Source organism: Aedes albopictus, chromosome 3 (assembly GCF_035046485.1).
Source record: "Aedes albopictus strain Foshan chromosome 3, AalbF5, whole genome shotgun sequence".
In the NCBI taxonomy this organism is placed as follows: domain Eukaryota; kingdom Metazoa; phylum Arthropoda; class Insecta; order Diptera; family Culicidae; genus Aedes; species Aedes albopictus.
Window position 1 is genome coordinate 227,131,088 of NC_085138.1, and position 26,826 is coordinate 227,157,913.

Genomic DNA, 26,826 nt, shown 5'->3' on the forward strand with positions numbered 1-26,826 from the left:
TTATGCAAACAAACGCAAAGTGAGAAAAAGAAATTACCGTCTATCACTGGGGAGTGGAGATGATGTAGGTAACTTGCAACCAAAAAATTAAGTTTCGAATCGAATGTCACATTAAGTACGCACGGTTTACTCTTCGAACGCTGAACCTTACACCGACACGACCTACTAGCAACTGATGTTCGACAAAATCACACGACCGGACGGACATCGTCGCAGTCGGAAATCGTCGCACTTCTCACGATGACGACGATTATGATTGGGTTAGTTTCTACTAATACAAAAATACGTAAAGGCAACGACAAGAAACTTTGCTATACAGAGTTGTCGCTTTCCGAGACGCCACCGTTGTTGTCGGTGTTGGGGAAGCTTTTATCGATCCATTTGTTTACTAGACGCCATCATCAGCATCATCATCATCGCATCGTGGAAGCCGGCATGCAGTGGAACAGCAGATACTCGGCGGCTACGACGCTTCGATTACAATCACGCACGTGCAGACATAAACGAGGAGTCAGTCAGGGGGCGGGTGGAGAACTTCGTAGAATTAGCACAGAATTTAGTTTATGGGGTTTGATTTAAATTGATTGATTTTTTGTTATTTTGTTTTTGTGTTAGTTATTATTGTTGATGCTTAGGTATGTCTTACTACCCGAGCAAAGTCCAACAACAAAATTACAGCAAATCGAAAACATGATTTGTATTCAGCAACAAATTGATATCACATTTTGATATCATTTTATCTTTGCTTAATTTGATTCCAATTTTTGCTTTCGGTTTGCTGTCATTTTGAATTAATGTAAGTATTTAGTGTTACAATAGTTTTTAAATCTTTTAGTAAACTATGTGAAGTAATTCCAGGGATATATCATTAGTGCAATTGTATTATTGCATTTAAGATTTGATATCAACCGAAAAACTCTACATTTAACGATTTTTAATTTTTTTTTGCGCTGATAACAAAAACAGTTATCAATTTGCTATCAGCGATAGCAGGAATGGTTTTCAATTTGCTATCACAGGAACATTTTTCCGCTCTCATTTTTGATGTTTTAACCGTTAAAACGACCAAAACGACATCAACCTGAGTTATCATAATTTGCCAATATCACAACATCAAAATTAGTTTTCAATTTGCTATCAGACTTTGCTCGGGTAAACAATGCATTTTTGCTGACCGAGCTCGGTGCTCAGCAGTTTTAATCTCGTCAAAAAATTACCGAACTCGGTAACAAAAATTAAGTGCGTTACCTTGGAGATCTACTTCGAATAACTGACAAATTGACAAGAACCTAACTAAATACATGGACCATACTACAAAAACCCAATTGACAAAAAGCAAAAAAAGGGGAAACTTTTATTAAAACTATTTTTGTTCAACGCAGGCCAAAACAGTGTCGACTTGGGCCACGCACGCCTACGTACTTCTGTGTGTTGAAACAAAAATAGAGGCTCCTAGAAGCAAATGTAGGGAAAGGGTGCGGTGTAGAACATAAGCACAGTGTTGCTACCGCCGTAATCACTTTGAAAAAAAAAAAAAAATCTTTACTTAATTTGATATCAAATTTTGTTTTCGGTTTGCTGTCATTTTAAATTAATGTAAACATTCAGTGTGAGAATAGTTTAAAATCTTTTAGTAAACTATATAAAGTAATTCTAGGGATATGTTGTTAGTGCAATTATTTTAGTGCATTTATGATTTGACATCAACCGTAAAACTCTACATTTAACGAATTTTCATTTTTATTGCGTTGCTAACAAAAACAGTTATCAATCTGCTATCATCGATAGCATGAATTGTTTTCAATTTGCTGTCACAGGAACATTTTTCTGCTCTCATTTTTGATGTTTTAACCGTTAAAACGACCATAACGACAGCAACCTGAGTTATCAAAATTTGCAATATCACAACATCAAAATTAGTTTTCAATTTGCTTTCAGACTTTGCTCGGGTACTTTTCGCCTTCTTTGCTTTACCTATTTTTATTTATCTCTCTTGGTGAGATTTTCAGTTCTAGCAGGTAAAGTACTGGTTTGATTGATATAAGTGATAAAAGATCTGCAAATAATATCTGAAAAATGTTTCTGGAACATATGAACAATATCAAAATTTGATATTTTTAGATCAAACGAATCGCTCGCTGCTATTGGTTCGATCTTACAATATCTAAATACGAACAGACGCTGAAGTTCTAGGAGTTAATTCTAGATATTATTTTTAGATTTTTTTCTCCTATATCAATCAAACCAATATCACATTTTGATCTCAATATCAAAATATGCTATCATTGAGCTTTTTTCCTCTAGTTCATTTCAGTCTCAGTTCATTTCAGTTGTTTATTTCCTGTTGCTGTCAACAATATTACTTTTTGTTTGCTACGTATTATTTATTGTTGATAGTTTATTGCTTATGACGTTGCCCATTGTTTGTTGACTGTAACATACCTGTTGATTTTTCGGTAAAATTCAAATTTCCTAGTTTAGTTCTAGCATAGTCAACCTCAATTGTTTGTGGGTTGTTGTTTGCAGGGATGCCACATATACAGATTTTTCTGTAATCATACAGATTTTTTCGTTGATTTTTATGCAGAATTCTGTATACCAATATTACAGATTTTTAAAAAGGATACAGATTATACAGATTTTCCCAAAGACTTACAGAATTTCATACAGATTTTCCATAAAATAATACAGATTTCATACAGATTTTCAGAAAAAAATGCTGATACAGATGAAAAAGATTTTTGAAAGGCAAAATACAGATTTAAATGTGGCAACCCTGGTTGTTTGATATTAGTAGTAGACGTGTGCGCCGAAGCAGTTTTCACCGGCGGCGGCGTGTATAGCAAATTGAGGCAGCGGCGGCGGCGACGCCGGCGACGCCGGCGCCACGCCGTTCGCCCTATTCAGCGGCGGCGGCGGAGCGTAATCGGCGTGACCTTATTTTTTGTGAAATGCTACAAAATATTAATACAGAATAATTTGTTTCCTGTACTTGAGTACAATTTTCATCTATTTTGTGTGAAAGGTGTAAACGTGTGTGAAAGGTGTAAATCAGAGATTTCAAGAAAAACTATCTTGCAAAAAGTACGCTATAAATTTAAGAGAGAATTCTTGAGGACGTTTATCAGGAAATTTATAAAGGATTCCTCTCAAGTGAAATTCACAACGTTGCACGTCTCTTCTTAGGATTTTATTTACTAAAACTCATTTTAGACCGGTGCTGTTATGGTAAAATATGATTTTCTTTGGAGTTCTGTTAGGGTTCATTTCAGGAATGTCTAGAAGGATTCTAAGAATTCTTTCATGCGTTTCTTCAGGAATTTCTCCAGAAAATTTTCAACAGATTCTTCTGGAAGTTCCGCCAGGGGGCTTCCTGGAAGATCCTCAGATATTCCTCCACTGGTGAGATCGCAAACTTCTCTAGAGATTTATAGAAACCTTCCTTCATGGATTCTTTTTCCGACAATCCTTAAAAAATCTCTCCAAAGATTCTTTCAGGAGTTCCTTTAGAAATCACTTCAGGAATTATTTCTTGACGTTTCTTCAGAAATATCTCAAGAATATCTCTTCTTGGAATTACTGCACATCTCCAGTTTTCCAGGTTATTTCTTTTTGCACGAATCCCCGATGAATTGTTTTCAAGGATTCTTTCAGAAACTTCTTCATGATTTAATTCAGAAATTCCTCAAGGATGTTCTTTAAAAACTCCTTCAGCGATTTTATCAGAAACTAATCCATTTTTTTCCTTAAATTTTTCCAAAAAATTCTCATAACATCCTTCTTGAAATTCCTCCAAAGTCATCTCAGGAGTTTTTTTTTCTCACCCTGTTAGGGAAAATTAACCACTGCGTCCAATAACTGAACTTTTGTGGTAAATCTCAGGAGCTCCTCCAACGATTATTTCTGAAATGGTCTCAATGAAATTAAATCTTATCAGGATTTTTTTCAACCACTTAACCTAATTTACAGCTCTTTTGTCCACTAGGGCACTGCGTGAGCAATTCCAATTGGCAGCTGTACAGTGTTTACACTTTGTACAGCGCCTAAATGTGTTCTATTCTAATTCCACTAATTCTAATTCGAACGGGTAAGCCTTTGCGCTGCTATCCCTTTTCTACCCTGTCCATGGTAGAATCATGAGCACGATGTTGCTGTGTGGCTCTTGTTCCATTTTCAGTCCGATTGGGGGTCCATTATGAGTTGCCGTTAGCCGATATCCAAGTTTCCGGGTCCGTTAGAGCTTATGCTCAGAAGAGGGTCAGGTGTCAGCCGCTCTCGGGGGGAAGAGCAACTGACGAAAAACTGCAAGTACCGGGGCTGGGATCGAACCCATGACCATCCACTTATGAAGTGAACGTGTAGCCACTACGCTACGGGCCCCGGCAATTGTCAGGAATTGACTATAGAAATTCTTTCAGATAACCCTCCAAGAATAACTCGGAGGAATCTCCAAAGGAATCCCTGGAAATATTTCTGAAAGAACTGAAGGAGGCATTCCAAAGAGAAGCCGTCTAGGCATTTCTAGGCTTTCTTCTTAACCCCTGACGATATTTTCCCATGGAAAAACGTTTAAGGTAATTTCTTACTGACATTCTCGAAAAATGCTTAAACTAGAGAAGGAGTCTTTTGTGATATTTCAGATGGAATCCTTTAGTAGGCTGATGGAATATATGGAGGAGTTTCTGGAAGAATCTTTGGAGGAATTTTAGAATAAATTGTTTATCTATTCCTGAACATTATGTGAAAAAAACCCAAGGAATTTTCTGAAATAATTCTAGAAGAGTTGCTAAAGAAATTTCGGAAACTCTCTATCAGAAACCCTTGGTAGAATTCCCACAAGGATTTATTAATAAATATTTAGAAAAAATCCAAGACAAATCTTTTAAAAAAATTCATGGTGGATGTTCGGAAAGAATTCCCGAAGGAATTTATGAACATAGTTTTAAAAGAATTCCTGAAAAAATGCTCTTCTAAATTTCTTAAAGAATCCGAAGAATAATTCCTAATGCTATCCTGAGAAGAATTTAGTGAAATACGTGAAGGAATACCCTTAGGAATTCATGAACTGTATATTTTTTTCAGAAATCATTGAAAGAATATCTACTGGAATTACAAAACAAAATCATGGAAGAATTTCTGGAGACACTCCATAAAAAAATTATAGAAGAAACCCTAAAAGAATTTTCAGAGTATCCGATAGAGGCATTCCTGAAAAAACCCCTGGGACAACTGTGTAAATATAACTAACTCCTGGAGTTATTTCTGAAGGACGAACGTCCCAAAGTTACGCCACACTTTGAGGAACGAGGGGTTCCGAAAAGTGTGATAATCTCAGTGGAGTCCTACACAAACAGTGTGCCATAGAAGGGACTGGGGTGGAGGGTGGAATTTGAAAATGGACATTTTTGCGTGACCTTATTTATGGAATTCCTAATAAATCAATGGAGCCATTTCAGAAATTCCATAAAAAATCTTTGGAAAATTTATGGAGGAACTTAAAAACCTAAAAAAAATATTTCTGAAGGAACATTCGAATTTTTCTGAAGAATCCTTGGAGAAATTTCTGAATGAATTCTGGACTTTTTATTTTTAAGAAAATAAAACGCTGTTAGAATGTCAGGAATCCATGTATGGTTTTCTGAAAAAAAATCCCGGAGTTTTTTTTTTAAATAATTCAAGCGGGAGTTTCTGAAGCATGGAGTTTTTTTAGAAGAATTCATGGTGAAATTTCTGGAGGGTCCTTTATAGGAGTTTCTGAAGATTGCGTAGAATATATGCCTTCAAGGATGTCATTCGTAAATTGCAATGAAAATCTTCCAAGAGATAAACAAAGAATATGTAGGAGGATGTGTTTGTGAACCTAATTAGATCACCGCCAAGAATTTTGTTGATAATTCGTTATGATTTACAAAAGGCTCGCTTAGTACTTGAAATAGAATAAACGAGGATTTTCAAAATATAGCTGTAAGAAATCACTAAAGTAAATCACATAAAAATATACAACAAGAACTTCAGAAAATACACCTAATATGCAGGAGAAAAAACAATAAAAACTGTTTAAAAATTGCCATTAAGTTTAAATATGTGGTTCGTGAAGTGTTGGCGAGAAAAAAAACTTTGTTGTTTTCTCATCGGCGTGGGAAATGTTATTCGGCGGCGTGGAAAAATATGAACAGCGGCGCGCCGGGTCAATTTAACTGGCGGCGGCAGCGTGAAAAAATCGACGGCGACGGCGGCGCGGCTTATTGGTTGCTCATTGCTTATTATATGTTCCCGAATAAAACGGTATCGTAAGGCAATTATACAGCATATAATTTCCAGAAGATTCATGCTATCATAAACTGGATTATAAACCAATGATACCACGAATCATATTAAAGATTGCAGTAATCATTTTTGAAGTTTCAATGATAGACCGAACGGGTTGTTAAGTATCGTTACCATTCAAAAATGCCTTTTTTCGCGAACAAAAATTTCAAGATATCATACATGTAATAATCAGTTTATGATTAGTATCATGATACACTGAATGATAAAAAATAATGGTGAAATATTTCATGAAATCTGCTTTGCCGACTCGAAAAAATGATACACCCCTGCGGACTCTCGCCGGATTCTGTCAACTTTGACTACCATTCATGTTTACTTCTAGCCATTTTTTTTTTGTAGTTTCTTGTGCGTTTGGGATTCGATCGGTAGTTTTCGATGTTGTTACGTAGTTCCGCGCGCGTGCTATGTACTGGGCTAAAGTTAATTCGTGCTCGCGGGTGACTCGAACTCAATGATGTGCGAAGCGGGTGAGCAGGTGAAAAATATTACCCTGATGGAGGAGCAATCTGGAAAAACATTTCCATTCCCAAAGGAAGCACAATTAATTCCGAGGTTCTGCTATACAATAAGTTAAGGTAGGTAAGTTTACAAGTATTATGCGACGGTGGCCGCCTCGGTGGCTGCAACCTGCAAACAAGAATTCCCGTTATGAAGATCATCAGTTCACGAACGTGTAATTGATGGCGTGTAGTTTCAAACTTGGTGGCAACCGCGTTCCATTCAAGCGCAAGCAATCATTCCGGTAAATATTGTCCCAAAAGTGTTTTTTATGTTAAAAATGACGAATGACGGAGCCTAATAAGGTAGAAAGACAGACCCAAGCACAACTCAGAATGAACACATTATTAATTCGCAATATTAAATCCTGTATTCAGAGGAAAACTAGCCAAAAATGTAGTATTTGTACTTGATTCTACGGAAAATCTTATGATTAAAAATTATTCATATATTATTCAATGTATCATTATCATATGTTTAATGATACTTGAACAGTCCTGAACAATTGTATTTTTTCCACCCTGATAATTTTATCATAACACAATGATTACTTGTATAGTTATCATTCCACCAATAAACATTGAATAATATGCACGATACCATGAATTGTATTTTTCTATGCGGGTTGTTTGTTGTCTGTTATAATAAACGTATTGCCTATTGCTTACTTTATTTGATGATTGTTTCTGCCTTTTGCTTGTGTTATCCCAAGCAACATTTTTGAGTCAAACAGACTAGAAGAGGTTTTTAGAACCATGATAAAACTAAAATAAAAGGTTTTTTGATTTATGCCGGTTCTCAAAACCTCTACAAGACTAATTGGTTATCAAAATGTTATTTGGGTATTATTTGTGGGGCGTCTAAATCACTAAGACCAGCTGTTAGATTTTGCCTCTTTTCTTATTGCTAGTCAGGCTTAGGCTTGTCCGTACTGAGCGCATGAAAATTCTGCTCTTTGGATTTACATCATTAAGCACATCATAAATTATAATTTTTTCATCTTATCAGATAGAAGGATGTTGAAATCTTGCAAATGTCATTTGGAACTGTCAAAAAACCGCACCGCAGAGCCACACGGAGCGCGCAAAGAGATTTTCACCCGGGTGAAAATACTCTAGTGAATTTCACTTTGCCCGTGCGGCGCTGCGGTGCGGTTTTTTGACAGTTCCAAATGACATTTGCAAGATTTCAACATCCTTCTATCTGATAAGATGAAAAGATTTCTAATTTATGATGTGCTTGATGATGTAAATCCAAAGAGCAGAATTTTCATGCGCTCAGTGCGGACAAGCCTGTTGCTAGTTACTGTTTACCTGTTGTTCATCGCTTCTTGTGTATTGCTTATCACGTTAACCAGCTGTTTTCATTTTAACTTTTTAATTTCGTGTTCGTGAACAGAGCAGCGGTTACAAATTGTTTGATTATCTGTGTTCATTTCTTATGTTTAAGCATATAGTAAAGAAATCGGTAATTTCCAATTAAATAAAACACAACAAACGCCATTATGACGACAAGAGACAGTGTTTCTCCTGAACAGACCAATGAAGACGCATGATTTTTCACAACAGATTCATTTGAACAAACTCTTTAGGGAAGGTTCATTTATTACGTCCATCGTTTTTCGGGATTTCTAGACCCCCCTCCTCCCTCTGTCACGCTATTTTCCTATACCTAATACACGTACTGTCACACTTTTCTGGACCCCCCCTCCCTCAAATCTTGGACGTAATTTTTGAACGTCCCCTCAAGATGTACTCGATATCCTCTTGTTCCATCTGGATCGAGCACAATCTTTGCTTTCAGATTATTATACGGCGTTCTTTCAATATGTTTTGCCTACCGTTCCAGGCCACAGTACGCACAGTGGTTCCCAACAGGAGAGATGGTTCCGTTGGAGGAACAGCACAGGACCGGTCGTGTTCCGTTTATTTCCAATTATGTGCTTGCTTCCTATTACAGATACGTATTTCGACCTCAATTATAAAGAAGTCTTTAGCTGAGGCACGGATATCAGATGTTCATCCTAGAACAAAACTTGTAAAAATGAAATACGGCTATTGACAACCACTGAACAATAAACGTGATGCATTTTCATCCAAATCCGTTCAACGGTTCTAAAAAACGGTGCTCTAGAAATATTGAGCTATGTACTCCAAATACCTTGTCTTTAAGTTCTAATTTTAGCGGAAATATAAAGCCCTAGTAGGGAAATAGTGCATGGAATTTAACCTTAAATAATAGTATTATGGAATTCACACATGCCAAAAGGATGACTTATTTTCATGTTTGACTCACTAGTAACAATCAATAGAGTTCATTTGTTCAATTTGCCACTAGTTAATTCACGTATAATATCAACAACACTGAAACCTCTTGTTGCGTATGAAAACGCATCTAAAATTTGAACCTTGATAAGATTAATTATATTTAAACTTTAGCACTCCTAGTGTAAAAAATTGCTCTAGAGCAAAGTGTAAAGAAAATGTAAATTATGATTAAAAATGTAACTTTAGCTTTATAGCTGATCGCATGAGAATCAATATATTTCCTTTCTGCTGAAAGAGTCGGATCCCGTCACCACCTCCCACAACCGCAACACTATAAAGAATTTCGATACCATCAACGAATTCTTTTGCTTCTCCGACAGCATCATGTGACCCACCAAAAGAGGTTAAACTTCTAGCTTATTTCACCGCGAGATGCACAGAAATCTGCCTGGAAGCCTCTTTTAACCGTCACCAACCGCCAGAGGAGGATCGTCACCAGGAATGGCTATTGTTTATTAAGCGAGATAGAGGACAACGCGAGCAGCAGTCGTCAACGCACCAATTATGTGTACCGACCAAAGCTATTGGACAAAGCATTCATCTACGATGAGATGGACATCAACAGTGAGCGGGAAAAAAGTGTGTTGTGCGAAATGCAACGAAATCGTAAACTTCCAATCGTTCGACTGCCATCAGAACCTGCACGAGTGCTTTGAATGCACGTCCAATGTTTCCATATAATAGCAATTGTGATTCTGTGACGTGGTGTTAAGAATTAATATCAGTAGAAATGTATTGCATACTCTCCATTCTGTGCTATTGCAGCTTACCGTGAATACACAAGCTTGATAGAAATTGCGTGTTAGGGTTGATCAAAAAGAATTGTTACGTTGTGAAAGACGTAGGAAAAATTTGAATGTGTATGTTTACGTGTGATTGTTTCCCATTTCTGTAGCATTCATGTTATGTAAGAACATCAAATTTTAAATAAGATGTAAAACTTCTGTAAGTAGAAGTGTTACGGGGGGGAGTGTTGCGTATGAAAACGCATCTAAAATTTGAACCTTGATAAGACTAATTATATTTAAACTTTAGCACCCCTAGTGTAAAAAATTGCTCTAGAGCAAAGAGTAACAAAATCTCAATCAGAAGTGAAGATGAGTAGCTACAGTGAAGAGGTGGTAGAAGGAGCTAAAGCACCGAAATTGTAAGATTATTTGTTCATATTATAAATTGTTTTATTAATAAAAATGTAACTTTAGCTTTATAGCTGATCGCAGGAGAATCAATATATTTCCTTTCTGCTGAAAGAGTCGGATCCCGTCACCACCTCCCACAACCGCAACACCTCTATTTAAGTCGATGCATGGCTGATCGAAAATAATTTTTACCGTAGAGGCAATGACTAAACTATACAGTTTTATATTTTTTGACATATCTCCTTTGTCATGCGAAGTGTTAAAAAATATAAAAGTCTATAGTTTTGTCATTGCCTGCATGGTAAAAATTATTTTCGATCAGCCATGCATCGACTTAAATGGAGGTTACAGTGTAGGTATATAATATTTAATCAAATTCCCGCTCTATTTCATATCCAGCGCAGCCTTTGCGGCCTGAGCGACTTCGACGACTTCTATGACTCCCAGCATCATCATCCTCGGCATCGGCCAAAGTTCCGTGATGTGTGGAGAAATGGACCACTAGGAGAATGTGGGGTAACATGCACCCCCTTAAGCAAACGTGGTCAAATAACTAAGATTAAGATGATTTTATGCGTGTCTTGCGTTTTTAAAGTTACTTTACTACAACGGTAATTTCTATTTGGCTCACGAAACAATTATTTTTGCTCTTTTTGCTAAGGGACGGCAACTTTTGGCGCGCGTAATGTGAAATTTACTGGTTAAATAAATAATTTATGAAAGTGTTGCGTTTTCGGTGCTGAAAAACCTCCTCTTCTTGGCGTAACGTCCTCACTGGGACAAAGCCTGCTTTTCAGCTTAGTGTTCTATGAGCACTTCCACAGTTATTAACTGAGAGCTTCCTTTGCCAATGACCATTTTGCATGTGTATATCGTGTGGCAGGCACGAAGATACTCTATGCCCAAGGAAGTCAAGGAAATTTCCTTTACGAAAAGATCCTGGACCGACCGGGAATCGAACCCGTCACCCTCAGCATGGTCATGCTGAAAAACCATTGGGGGCAAAACGCACCTTGAGGTGGGACAGAACGACCTCTGATATTTCCAACTTTGAAATCTAATGAATTACTATGGGGCTCCAACTAGCCTGAACTATGTTGCTTGTATGTTGTTTTTATCGTTTTAGCCGGTGGCAAGCTCTGTGTGTCATTATTAGAACGAATTTTCGAATAATTTTTAAGAGGTTGCATACCAATAGGCGCATGAATAGCTTCGATTTATTGCTCGATAGATAAACCGGATACCCTTTTTCCGACCAATGAAAATTCAAAATCAACTTCAATAGAAAAACTGGAAACCCAACTTTGACCAATCAAAATTCAGCAAATGAGAACAATAGTCTTTACTCTTTAGGCTCCACCAAGGGGTTGGGTTAATACTGATGGATGAAAACTGAGCTAAATTGGTGGCTACCGTTGTCGAGTAAAGATGACTTTAAGTGTCGATAGCCAAACTAAAGTGTGAAGTTTAATAGACGGTGAAGTGAGTGAATTAAATTGTTAAACTAAATCGACCTAGTTCTAACCAGTTTTCAATTTAGATTTTTGAAATAGTTTCCGGTTCGTGGTTCAAAATCGTAAAAAGAGTGTCGGGCAAAATTGGTTGGACTATAAGGTAAGGCTTTTATTAAACAGTGATTTGAGTGCTTGGCCATTACAAGTTTACGTTGAACAGGTGAAAACCCATTCAACGTGGGTGCTTGGGCTGAATTCCCGAAGTCCACACCGTCAGGACACTCGGTCGCCGCTAGGTGGCAAGCAGCTAGTCCACCGCATCACATTCTGGGGCCCATCCATCCCGTAGAATTCGCTGTGCGGCCACTCTAGACTACGGCGACTCGAGCCAGAACCGTATTACGAGTCCATTGCCGGCATCAAAGCTCTTCCAACGTTGGATCACCTCGCCAAAAGCCTGCAGGCGTTCAAGCAACCCAACTAACAATTGCAAGTCACAAACAAGCAAGCTTGCTGAATTGTTGCTTATTGATGGTAATTATAGCTGAGCTAAAATTATGCTCTACACATTACTGTTTAAATGATTTTTGAATTGAGAAAATAGTCAATGTTCGACTTTCCTCATCGGTGTCAACAATGATAAGTTAAAACACTTTTCAAAAGTTTAACAAGGAATTTATTCGACAAGCATTAATCCCTAACAAAAGAGTTTAACAAAACATTTGTCTGCATTTTATTAAGCTGATGTATCGATAAGCAAATGCTTCTGAACAATGTGCTTTTCACTTGTCAAATAAACGCCTTCAGCCCGTCATAGTTTAACTCGGAACTTTGTTCGGATTATGGGATAAATCATGGCTAAAAATGTTTAGACAACCAAATTATTAAAGAACCAATATTTTAAACGAATCACATAAAATAAAACAGAATAGAATTATGTCGTTTAACATTGAGTGCTAAGAGACGTAATTATCGTAAGAATGAGGCATTTATTTATTATTATTGGCATACAACCAGATATCTTGCTCCTTGATTATTATATTTGCAGCAGTTCGATTGCACGAGACGCTTGGATCGATGCATTTGACATTACAGTGCTGTCGTGTTTACTGAATACTGTTCCCACAGTCACCTAGATAACCAACCAGCATTCAGAAATCGACACATTTCAAGTATCCCTAAACATCCTTATGCACTATTTATTGAACATAATATCAAGATTCCACGACAAAAGCATAAATAAAAAAAATCTTAACGGATCTTCGACTGAGCATGAGTAGATAACCTGAACAAATGTTGTGAATGCACCAAGTTCAAGACCATACCGCACCACATATTGTCATACATTTTTAAAGATCGATATTTAATAATAAAAATAAAAACCTATTCATGTCGCAATTAGTTCGTCTGGAAACAATATCTTCAATAAGGACCAACACTTTTTGGCTGCATTCGATACAAGTTTTCTCACTGTGCGATAAAAATACTGACAGCGAAATCAGAATGTAAAACACGTGTTTCCCGCTGAACAGCTGTTAAAGTATAAGGTGTTGTTCAGTTGCACGTGCTGTGCTAATTCACCACTACTGAACACAAGTTCAGGAGTGATCATTATTGGGTCATGGGAAGATTATGTTTTGCTTTGGGTGCTGCATCTGACCATTTCTAGGATGGCGCAGTTAGGAAGGCATGCGGCTGGCAATCACAGGTCTCGAGTTCTAATCCAGATTTAGGTAATTTTATATGTTATTCTTATTTCATAATAGGTGTTCTCAACATGAAAGCAAACAATTACTCTCGGTGAGAGTTCAACATTTTTTGCATTTTATTTATTTTCAGTCATTTTTGCCAAAGCTTAATAACAACTTTCTTGTACATTTGTAAAACGCCTTGAACAACAAAAAATTAAGTTGGTGCACAACATGATGCTTTAAAACTTCTCCAAATTTGTGTGAACAAAACCCGAACATAGGTTGTACGTGAAAGAAATTCAAATGTTATTCAACATTATGCTGAATTAATTCGTCATAATGGTGCCTGTTAAATGAGTGATTATTAGTTGGGAAGCTTGTCCATATAGTGCACTCCCAGGGGCAGCAGGGACGAAAGTCCTGGGGCCTTACGCACCCCCCCCCCCCCCCCCGCTTGCGTAAAACCAGTACACAGTGGATCTCCATGGAACCATGTGACAGAATTTTGCTCAACAAATTTTGAACTGTAAGTTAAATAACTCCAAAAATCAAAAAATTGGAAATGCCACTTTGGGACGAAATTGATCAGTATACAATTAAGAATCGGTTGGAAAGGAAAATATACTTCTCCGCTTAATTTTGCTCTTCTTAAACCGAACAACGCGTTTAAAATCTTACAACTATTGAATTTAATATTTTAAACGGAAATTTAAATTTTGAAATTTCTCCTCATATACCTAAATGTACACACTTAGCAAAAATTACCGACTTCGGTAATATTTTACCGAAATCTCAACCGTTAAGTTTTTTACCGGAGAAATTCGGTGACGTTTACCGAACTTCGTTAAAATTTGACAGATAAACGATAACATTTTGCCGAAATTTGGTATTTTTCACAGAATTTCGGCAAAAAACCATTACCGAACGTTCAGCTGTTGAGATTTCGGTAAAAATTACCGAAGGCGGCTAGCTGTGTAGGCAATTTCATTTGAAATAAGTGATTTCTATCACGATAAAGGACTATTTCATCATAAAATAAACTTTTTATTAGCTATTTAATGTTCTGATTAGCTACATAACTTCCCAACCAAGGTTCCACAAAAATGCTAAAACAGAGTTTATGGGAAGTCCTATTAGCAATCGATTGTTTAGTAGCAATGGTTTCAGCAAAATGAGAAATACATTGAAAATTCTTAAAAAAAGTAAGACAAAACTAACTTTTTTTCTAAAAAAATAAAAGTCTACACTCATCTCTAGACGTCTACGAACCAGATGATGTAAAATCGTTACGACGCTTAAGAGTTCCTACACACTTAGCAAAAATTACCGACTTCGGTAATATTTTACCGAAATCTCAACCGTTAAGTTTTTTACCGGAGAAATTCGGTGACGTTTACCGAACTTCGTTAAAATTTGACAGATAAACGATAACATTTTACCGAAATTTGGTATTTTTCACAGAATTTCGGTAAAAAACCATTACCGAACGTTCAGCTGTTGAGATTTCGGTAAAAATTACCGAACGCGGCTAGCTGTGTAGTATGGAATTACAATGTAGTACCTGAATGATTAATTTCACCCCGCTGATCAATATGACCCCGGTTTACGGTACTTGAATTTTTTTTGGTTTATTTTGGATATTAGTTTTGAATAAGGTTGATAAAAGTAAGTTTTGTTGGAGTAAATTGACACTAGTTGTTATCTACAGTTGAAGTCTCGTGAAAGACCACGCGTCTCCACCACCTGCTCGAATTTCATCGGCACCTTTTTTGTTCGAGTATCGGATTCAAGTTTTCTGGATTTTGGATTGAATTGGTTTCCGTAAGTGTAATACACAGCTAGCCGCCTTCGGTAATTTTTACCGAAATCTCAACAGCTGAACGTTCGGTAATGGTTTTTTGCCGAAATTCTGTGAAAAATACCAAATTTCGGCAAAATGTTATCGTTTATCTGTCAAATTTTAACGAAGTTCGGTAAACGTCACCGAATTTCTCCGGTAAAAAACTTAACGGTTGAGATTTCGGTAAAATATTACCGAAGTCGGTAATTTTTGCTAAGTGTGTAGGTTGGTTGATTTGGGTTGGATCGATAGAGCAACACTTTTGGGAATAACAACCTGCCCTGTAATAGAAGTCTCTGGCCTTTTCGTTGTATCAGTGACCCTTCTTTAGAAGGTGGCGCTTAAGTCACTGTAAACTTGTAACCAAACACGTGCAAAGCTTTCTTATCGACAGGGTTACAACTTAACTTTACAACAATCGACATTACAACTTTACGTCTTGTTTGCTTGCATCTGAAGCATTACAATATATTTCACATTCAGATTAATGGACATTTTTTTGTCAAAAAAGTTTTATATAAACTTGGTGGTGATGAAAATAGTTCTGAAATTGACTTTCACATGTTAAGTTTTGATCCATATTCGCCTTTTTCATAACTGATTGAATGAATCATAGTTATAGGGTAAAGTATATAATGCCTGTTGCACTATCAAAGCTACCCGCATTGTCAAACATACCCCGTTTTACGGTAGTGTTTTATTAAGAAGATTTATTATAGTTGATTTATAACTGTAGGTCAACAACAGTATCACCAGAAGCATAAAGGTTTACGTTACTTGTATAATATATTTCGAGAAACCTACAGAACATGTTAGCTTTATGTTGAATATGTTTGGGACTGCGCATGTTTCGTAACTGTATTGACTCCAACATTTACCACTCTTTGGTGAAAAGCGCCTACCATTATGCTACACACACACACACACTACAGAGAGAAAGCTGTCTTTTCTACTATACAGTGTATCGTTCTTAATGGTCCTCAATCATTCCATTTTCTTTTGCACTTCTTTCAACAAAAACCACACTATCTACTTGTTATTCAGCAAGTCTTTATTGTATAAATAATTATAAATACGATTCTAACCCTAATTTATCACTCTTAAAATTCTTACTTTCTATCCACTACTGATAGCCACCGTTAGAAGCAGCACATGAAAAAGTCGGGCGCGCACCTAGCGATTGAGATCTGAATTCGAGGGCAGTTCCAAATCCGTTCGCAGCGGCACTTGGATTTATACTTTCGGCGCTTGTACCGCTGGATAGCAAATTCGCTAGATTGGACGTCGTTCTCCTTTGGTTGGTGGTGTTTTTTGAACGGCGCAGGGGACGACGGCTTCTGAATGTAGAAAAGATCGGAATCTCCGGTGAGTCTGATCGATCCCGTTGCTCGCCGGCGATGTGACGACGAGGGGCCACTTGACAGTGAGGATGGTCGCAGCGGACTTATGTTGATTATATCGTTGTCCGTGCGGTGGTTCTCGTACTGGAGCTTACCTTCCCGAGTGGAAACATTTCGAGCTGCTGTCGAGTTCATAATTTGCAGTTTTATTATTTTACTGGTTTGAGTTTCAATGGTAGTTGATCGTTCAGGTGTTGCGGTAGTTGAGCTGGTTGGACTAATAGTTGATGTTGGAGCCTCTTGGAATGATCTGGATTCGATAGATGCCATTGTGCCTAACTTTAATGGTTTGATTTGCACCAATTCAATTTTAGTGTCGCCGCTGTTTGATCGGCCTGATGTTACTCCAAGGATTTTGAATTGTGCGTCAATACCGTTGATGAGAAAAAGAATTAACAGCAGCATCATTGACGGTCTGAAAATAGAATATGAATAGAATTCTAATTAGTAGGTACAACTCATGATATAGAAATAAATTTGAATAATTTCCTTTTTAATTTAAACATGCTGTTGAAATATTGCATTTTAACGAGACTTATCTTATGTTATTTCAAGTTATTTCCTTCTAGTATTTAATGAATATGGGAAACCTGTTAAAAACTGGAAGGAAAAAAACAATTTAAAAACGAGTAAACGGTCTCCGTGAGAGCATACATATTAACGCAATTTAACTTTCTTCAGGGATTCTAAGGCTGTTGGGTTACAAGTACGTAATATTTTCTGGGCCGAGGGGGAACAGGGTGTTCAAAAATCGTAAAATTATCTTTCGTGATAAACGAAATAAGGAGCTAGTTTTGTTTTGTGTGCAGAGTTACAAGATCTAAGCTGGTTACAAAGCTCGCAAAAAGCCCACTCGCAGATGCAATACACCTTTCACTTCACGGGAAACGTCATTAGGGTAATATGCCGTCATTAGGGTAATATGCAGTTCAGGCTGTATTTTTTTTTCTTTTGAGTGTCGTGAAATTATGCAAAATCGGTAAAACATGTCCATTGAACACCTTGTATCGACTTTTCCTACCGTCTAAGCAGAATTCCCCCTTTGAACGAGTGTTATCAGTTTTGTACTTTTTAGTTTCGCCCTCTTATGGTTATACTTTGACACATAGGGTGGTTCAGATATTTTTGACAGACCGTTACGCGTATATATTTTGGACATTTATTTATTCAGTATAACATCAAATTCAAGATAAAACTGAATCAACAATATTTCTCCATAATACACGTTTTGTGACTGCCGCTTTCCATCCTCGGCCACCCCCGATGCTCGCCAAGTCACGCTCCACCTGATCCGCCCATTGTGCTCTTTGCGCTCCACGCCTTCTTGTGCCAACCGGATCAGTCGCGAAACCCAAATTTGCAGGATCCTACCTTTGCTGCTTCGCGTTTCAGGTGGGTGTGCACTTTTGCCACCGTTCCAAATGTTCTGGCGATAATGTCCATGTCGTCCACAAAGCACACAAATTGATCGGATTTTGTGAAAATCCTTCCCCGGCTGTTGAGCTCGGCTCGTCGCATTACACTTTCCAGAGCGATATTGAAGAATTGGCTCGAGAGTCCGTCACCTTGTCGCAGTCCCCGGCGAGATTCAAATGAGCTGGATAGTTCACCCGTTACTCTTACGCAGTTTTGCACACCGCCCATCGTTGCTTTAATCAGTCTAGTCAGCTTCCCAGGAAAGCCTTTTGCGTCCATAATTTTCCATGGCTCTGTGCGATCGATACGCATTGAAGTTGATCAACAGGTGATACGTTGGTACCTGGTATCCACGACATTTCTGGAGTTTTTGCCGTACGGTGAAGATCTGGTCCGTTGTCGACCGGCCGTCGATGAAGCCGGCGAGATAACTTCCCATGAACTCATTCGTTTTAGGTGACAGACGACGGAAGATGATCTGGAACAGTAATTTGGTAGGCAGCATTCAAATTAGTGATCGCTCTGCAGTTCTCACATTCCAAATGGTCGCCTTTTTTGTGAATGGGGCAGATTACCCCTACGTTCCATTTCTCCGGTAGCTACTGGGTTTCCCAGATCCTGACTATCAACTGGTGCAGGCAGGTGGCCAACTTTTCTGGGCCCATCTTGATGATTTCAGCTGCGATACCATCCTTACCAGCTGCTTTGTTGATTTTGGGCTGGTAAATGGCGTCCTTAACTTCCCTTAGTGTGGGAGTTGGATCCCGTGGTCTCCCGTGCCTACGTCCTCCACACCTTTCAGGTGCATGTCGAAGTGCTGCTTCCACCTTTCGATCACCTCACGTCCGTCCATCAAGAGGCCTTATCCCTGCATATTTCATCTCGTGGCACGAGACCGTTGCGGGATGCGTTGAGCTTCTCGTAGAACTTCCGTGTTTCATGAGAACGGCACAGCAGTTCCATTTCCTCGCACTCCGCCACTTCCAGGCGGCGCTTCTTCCCCGAAACAGGCGGGCCTGCTGCTTCCGCTTCTGTTTGTAACGTTCCACGTTCTGCCGGGTTCCTTGCCGCAGCGTTATTGTCCTCGCTGCGTTCTTCTCCTTCAAAATCACTCTACACTCCTCGTCGAACCATTCCACAAAGGTCATCATCATCTCATCTCATCTTTATGGCTCCACGTCCCCACTGGGACTTGGCCTGCCTCGCTTCAACTTAGTGTTCTTTGAGCACTTCCACAATTATGAGGCAAGTACAATGATATTCTATGCCCAGGGAGTCGAGAAAATTTTCCCGACCGGAACGGGAATCGAACCCGCCGTCTCGGGTTTGGCGATCCATAGCCTTAACCACTAGGCTAACTGGAGACCCCATTCCACAATGATCCGTGGGCCGTATTTGAGGGGAAAAACATTACGTCTAAATTATTAGTTTTGGCTATATGCTGTCTTCGGGAAAGGGAGCGTTCATAAATTACGTCATGCAAAAATTTCCCATTTTCCACCCCCCTCCCCCCTATGTCACACTTTTTGTATGGGACCTCTGAATTTGTATGGGTCGTCACACTTTGCTTTAAAAGCATTTTGAATGGGTGGTTAACACATGAGCATGAGCATGAGCGAGCATAGATGACCGCACAATTCGTAGTTGCTACTCCGTGATTGACCAGGGCAATCGAAATTGCACAGGGAACCAATTAATAGGGCTTGGGACTAGCTTACTATTCTCAATGTACACAGTTCGAGAGCTCTCAGCTTTAATAAGGTCAATAACGGCGCCGGCCACGTCCTTACGGTCATCGAGGAAGGGAGGGGATGTTAGTAAGACAAACGTTGTTAAAAAGACCGCGAATCGCTGCATCTCCACGTTTGTCTCAGGAAGGATTTTTTGTTAGTAGGGTAAGGTACATTGTCAGTCCGGGAGTCACCTATGATTGGTGATATGATTTGACAATGGATCAGTATACACAAACCGCCGTTAACAACCGACCACTTTTCGACGCAAAAACTAGCCGAAAATAAAATTCTATCGCGCGTCTCCACTCCACTAGGGAGCAGAAACCTTTAGTCTATTCCACACAGAAATACACTGAACGCGACTCACTTGTCGGCGCCTGGATTTTTTTCCTCGACCGGCGAGCCCGAACTAATCTTTTGTGTAAATGCAAAAAATGAAAGAAAATATTTATTATCAACTAAAAGTGTATTGAGAACTAGCGCCGACGGGAAGCGAACAATTCGGAACCGACTCGATCCACGACGCGTCAACCGCGTCGATTTTATTATTTCTCGTTCACACTGCAGCGCGATGAGAGGTGAAAATCCGGAACCGACTCGACCCACGACGCGTCCACCGCACACTAAATTCAACCGCGTCGATTTTATTCTCTCTCGTTCACACTACAGCGCGATGGGAAGCGAAAAAAAACCGAATCCGACTCGACCCACGACGCGTCCACCGCACACTAAATTCAACCGCGTCGATTTTATTCTCTCTCGTTCACACTGCAGCGCGATGGGAAGCGAAAAATCCGAAACCGACTCGACCCACGACGCGTCCACCGCACACTAAATTCAACCGCGTCGATTTTATTCTCTCTCGTTCACACTGCAGCGCGATGGGAAGCGAAAAATCCGAAACCGACTCGACCCACGACGCGTCCACCGCACACTAAATTCAACCGCGTCGATTTTATTCTCTCTCGTTCACACTGCAGCGCGATGGGAAGCGAAAAATCCGAAACCGACTCGACCCACGACGCGTCCACCGCACACTAAATTCAACCGTGTCGATTTTATTCTCTCTCGTTCACACTACAGCGCGATGGGAAGCGAAAAATCCGAAACCGACTCGACCCACGACGCGTCCACCGCACACTAAATTCAACCGCGTCGATTTTATTCTTTCTCGTTCACTGCAGCGCGATGAGAAGCGAAAAATCCGAAACCGACTCGACCCACGACGCGTCCACCGCACACTAAATTCAACCGCGTCGATTTTATTCTCTCTCGTTCACACTGCAGCGCGATGGGAAGCGAAAAATCCGAAACCGACTCGACCCACGACGCGTCCACCGCACACTAAATTCAACCGCGTCGGTTTTATTCTTTCTCGTTCACTGCAGCGCGATGGGAAGCGAAAAATCCGGAACCGACTCGACCCACGACGCGTCCACCGCACACTGAATTTAACCGCGTCGATTTTATTCTTTCTCGTTCACACTGCAGCGTGATGGGAAACGAAAAAATCCGGAACCGACTCGACCCACGACGCGTCCACCGCACACTAAATTCAACCGCGTCGATTTTATTCTTTCTCGTTCACACTGCAGCGCGATGGGAAGCGAAAAATCCGAAACCGACTCGACCCACGACGCGTCCACCGCTCACTAAATTCAACCACGTCGATTTTATTCTCTCTCGTTCACACTGCAGCGCGATGGGAAGCGAAAAATCCGAAACCGACTCGACCCACGACGCGTCCACCGCACACTAAATTCAACCACGTCGATTTTATTCTTTCTCGTTCACTGCAGCGCGATGGGAAGCGAAAAATCCGGAACCGACTCGACCCACGACGCGTCCACCGCACACTCATTTTGAATGGGTGGTTAACATACACTAAAAACTCATTCATATTTTATTGTGGTTTATTTTTTTATACTTATTATATGGGTATAGGTACATTTGGGGAAGGGATAATTATACTTTTTCTCGTTTCAATGAGCGAGTAATGGCGCTTAAGCCTAGGCTTTGAAGCCAGGATACATGGAGAAATGCCTGTGCTCCATCCCAGGAAAAGAGAAGAGATGTCAACCATAACGGAGTGTGCAATAACCTTCTTAGCTGTGCCACTTCCAACGATTTTAAATCCCATTCCTCTAAAACGAAACGGTTGGTATGGTTGCCCCCATTTCTTCTTTCAATAAATTCTGAAAAGTTTGTCAATCGTGTTATTCATACGTGGATCACCTGATTGCCTTATTTCATTGAATTATCTTTCAACCCATTAGTCTGCACAGTGGGCCTGGCCATTTTAATATTTCTAGCACATTTCTGATATGCTGCAAATATTAATACTGACAAGAAAATATCAAAAGAAATTTTGATTTTGCCAGGATGCTTTTCAATACTGGCTGTGCAAGCACTAGATTATATTAGATTAGATTAGATTGTACATTTTGATTATTATTAAAAATAAATTCGAATTCTTAAAAGAATACGTAAAGAAGAAATTACTGTTCTAAAAAAATATCATATGCCTGTTTGTCTGACCCTTATGGATTTGGAAACAACTCGACCGATTGGCGCGAAAATTTGCATGCAGGGTTTTTTTTTGGACGGGGAAGGTTCTTAGCATAGTGTGAGAACTAAGCCCCTGGCATCAATGAATTTTGTCGTAGCCAACATCTAACTGCCTTAAACTCACATTTGTGCAAATCGAAACGAGCGTGTAATCAACAAACGCTGCTTTGTTTGGTGTAAAGACACTATATGCAAAGACACGAAATGGTGAGCCGATAAGGAGAGCGTCCATGCTGCGCCGGCTGAGCAAGAAACGCTGCATCACGCCCAGCTATATCAAAGGTAGCCCTATCAGCGTGGTTGTCCCAAGTGTTGGTTGAACTGCCACGATCGCCATCCGGTGAGACAGTAGTGATGGCGTAGGCCAAAAAGGCCACCTGTAAAAATCCCCATTGCGAACAACATAGAAGAAAGTACAACTCGATACAATCTGCAAAGCCCCACGCGTCGAAGAAGGACTACGATTGGAAGTGACTTGGTTTCGCAGGATGTAACAGGATAATATACGACGAACTACATCCCCGCAATTTCGACATCGTGGCGTTGCAGGAACTTTGTTGGACTGCACAGAAAGTGAGGAAAAGCGGGTATCGAGCGGCTACCTTCTACCAAAAGCTGTGGCACCACCAATGAACTTGGAACAGGATTAGTGTTGGGCAAGTTACGACAACGTGTGACCGGGCGGTAGCCGATCAGCACAATGATGTGCATTAGGCCTGTCCACCTTTTCAAAAATGTTCTCTGATTCTCAAGTCCACCCTCGTATTTTGATTGACATCATGAAAGAAGTAACTGGTCAAAATTTCAGCCAAATCCATTGAAATTAAGAGGTGCATCAAATCAATTTAGTGTTTTTTGACTATTTTTGAACTTCAAAAAATCATAACTACCCGGGAAAAGAGCTCAATAATAGCATATTTTGATATTGAGATCAAAATGTGAAATTGGTTTGATTGATATAAGAGATAAGATATCTGAAAATAATATCTAAAATTTACTCCTGGAACATCATCATCAGATCATAATTAGATCTTGTAAGATCTAACCAATAGCAGCAAGCTATTCGTTTGATCTTGAAATATCAAATTTTGATATTGTTCAGATGTTCCAGGAACGTTTTTTAGATATTATTTTCAGATCTTTTATCTCTTATATCAATCAAACCAATATCACGTTTTGATCGTCAGTATTTCACCTCTACCCAAATGTGTCTTAAAAACTAGCTTTTCGGGGGCAATCATGCTTTGGCGCCCAGAAAGTGACATCCGGTCAGCACTGATATTGATAGCCAACACCTGTCAACATGCTTGTTTGTTGACACCCGTGGTAGGGGGTAGCCAAGGCAAACTACAAGGAAGCAAAGCTACTACGTTCGGTACAATTTCGCGCCACAGCGTGATTGCCTCCAAAAAGCTAGTTTTTGGGACGAATTTGGCTTTGGCAGCATCCATTTATTACGTAACGCTAAAACCGACATTTTTCGACCCCCCTCCCCCCTACGTAACGCTTTTTTGTATAAAAATCCTAAAATTTTTGTATGGGCCGTAACGCTCGGCTGTACTCCCCCCTCCCCCTAGAGCGTTACGTAATTTGTGGACGGCGCCTTTCCCGAATTTTAATAATTTTTGCTCAATTCCTATAGCATTGATGTCAAAGAAGCAAATAACCAGAAAACATTGGAGAATATGATGCCGTTTTATAATATCCAACTTATTGTGTATATTAGGGTGTTCCAGAACAAAATCTATTAAAAATCAACTTTTTAAGGTTTTTCTGATTACAAATGTGATAATTACGCATGTTTCCTACAATTTTATTGGCATACATTGTTCGGAGAAGATATAGCAAACAAGTATAACTTTCAATTTGTGCCAAAAGAATTAAATTTTGACAAGTTTCAGTGTAGTTATGATTTTTTGAAGTTCAAAAATAGTCGAAAACACCAAATTGATTTGATGCACCTCTTAACCTTCGCGTACCCAACGTCAATTTTGGATGATTTTCGAATCTAGAATCAGCTATCAAAAATGCATTTCCCAACCGATTTTTTTGAAGTCAATTGCATTCGATCCAGATTTGTCCACATTTTCAAGGACCACCATACGGAACCGGTTCACTCTTTCGCTCCGGAGTTATTCCAGATTCCGTTGGGGTCATGACCGGCCGGAAAATGACACAAGAATGCATTTTACTCTGCATCTATTGTTATTTTGGAAATTTGCACATATTATACGCCAGGAATACAGAAACTATATAACTGCAAGGAACCATTGACTTGAAATGAGGCAATCAAGCAGTCTCGTGAACCGGATATGTCCTGGGTGCCCCCAGGGAAGTGGCCAAAGTGGCCATTCTAGCAACATTGTCAGAATCAATCGTGCGGCACATCAAACTTCATGATTTGTCGAAACATGAAGGAAAATAGTCCTCCAGGCTCCCAAGACCCCTCGGAAACGGCCTGGCCATACCCGGAATGTTCCGGGTGCCCCCAGGGATGTGACAAAAGTGTCCATTTCCACAATGTTATCAAAATCAACCGTGCGACACCTCTAACTTCATGATTCGTTGAAGCATAAAGGAAAATAGTCCTTCTAGGCCCTTATGGTCCCTTGGGACCGGTCTTGCCATACCCGGAATGTTCCGGATGCCCTCAGGGAAGTGGTCATTTCTCAAACATAGTCAAAATCAACCGTGCGACACCTCTATCTCCATGATTCGTTAAAGCATGAAGGAAAATAATCCTTCTAGACCGTTATGGCCCCTTGGGACCGGTTTGGCCATACCTGGAATGTTCCGGATGCCCTCAGGGAAGTGTTCATTTCTCAAACATAGTCAAAATCAACCGTGCGGCACCTCTAACTCCATGATTCGTTGAAACATAAAGGAAAGTAGTCCTTTTACGCCCTTATGGCCCCTTGAGACCAGTCTGGCCATACCGGGAATGTTCCGGATGTCCCCAGGGAAGTGGTCATTTCTCAAACATATTCAAAATCAGCCGTGCGACAACTCAATTTTCATGATTTGTCGAAACATGAAGGATAACAGTTTTTTTAGGCTCCCATGACCCCTTAGACTGGTTCTGGCAACACTCGAGATGCTCCGGATGCCCCCAGGAAAGTGGTCAAAATTGCCTTTTCCACAACGTTGGTCAAATCAATCGTGCGGCACCTCAAACTTCATGATTTATAAAAACGTGGAGGAAAATGGTCCTTCTAGGCTCTTATGACCCCTCGGGAACGAGCTGGCCATACCCGGAATGTTCCGGGTGCCCCCAGGAACGGCACAAAAGTGGAAACTTCCACAACGTCAAAATCAACCGTGCGACACCTATAACTTCAAGATGTTGAAACATAAAGAAAAATAGTCCTTCTAGGCCCTTATGACCAGAGTTGCTCCCTGTCACTATCAATGGTAGGCAAACCGCCGATTCTGATAGGCGATCCAATTTAGCGTGTGCTCTTTTGAGTCACCACCACTTTTCTTTTTCCATCACAACTGGACTGATTGCGATGGCGGATAGATATCACTGATAGGCCATATGTGGTACAGCTTTACAAGTTTTGTATGTTGGTGATTAAACATTTTGAGTTTTGTATAAAATCGCCAAAATATTAGTTCAGTTGCTATGATAGCGCTCTTGAGTGCAGGTCAGTATCAAATCGTTACCGGTCACTATCGTTTTCCGGTCACTATCGTGATCAGCCTACAGTGGAAGTGACGGTGGTGCAAAATCAGTTATGACTGATATTTCGCAGCTCTGCTTATGCCCTTAGGACCGGTCTGGCCTCATCCGGCCAGAGGAAGTGGTCATTTCTCAAATATGTATTGTCAAAACCAGTCGTACGACACCTCAAATTTCATGATTTGTCAAAACATGAGAGAAACCAGTCCTTTTAGGCTCCCATGACGTCCTGGCTACACCCGAAATGTTCTGGATGTCCCCAGAAAAGTGTTCAAAATGACCACTGCCACAACGTTGGTCAAATCAATCAAAAAATCAATGTGACACCTCAAACTTTAAGATTTTTCGAAACGTGCAGAAAAATAGTACTTCCATTCTCCTCTGCTTCCTACCATGGCTGTCAGGGAGCTGACCAAATCTGCCATTTTAACAATGTTATCAAAATCAATCGTGTGACTGCTAACTTCATAATTCGATGAAGCGATGAAGTCATTCTGGAAAACTTCAAGCATTTGAGACTAAACCCGAAATGTTCGAGATGTCATCTTCACAGTGCTTTAATTTTTTCGGAAAACAAAATAGTATAAAGACGATTAAGAGCTATGAGTATTCGGGATCAATCTGGTTGCATAGATTATGTTTCGAAGATTTTACAGAAATGGTGATGATTACAATGTTGAGAGAATCAAGCGTGAAATTGAAAATTAGATTTTTGAGACATGAATAGAATGTTGTATTCGAACTCACA

At 39.7% G+C, this 26,826-nt stretch overlaps 2 protein-coding genes across 4 annotated transcripts in view; both read right to left on the bottom strand.

Annotated features, from left to right (window-relative positions):
* LOC109428793 (pyruvate carboxylase, mitochondrial) overlaps positions 1-196 on the bottom strand; it is a 66,979-nt gene extending 66,783 nt beyond the window's left edge. For all 3 annotated transcript variants that reach the window (XM_062859246.1, XM_062859244.1, XM_029878090.2), the window contains exon 1: positions 38-196. The gene's annotated coding sequence lies outside the window, so the exon portion shown is untranslated. The remainder of the gene's footprint in view (positions 1-37) is intronic.
* A 16,111-nt stretch (positions 197-16,307) lies between these two features.
* The window catches only part of LOC109397787 (uncharacterized), a 22,761-nt gene continuing 12,242 nt past the window's right edge, over positions 16,308-26,826 (bottom strand). The window contains exon 2 of the mRNA XM_019704664.3: positions 16,308-17,094. Within this exon, the coding sequence (XP_019560209.3) occupies positions 16,419-17,094 (676 nt within the window). The 3' untranslated portion in view covers positions 16,308-16,418. The remainder of the gene's footprint in view (positions 17,095-26,826) is intronic.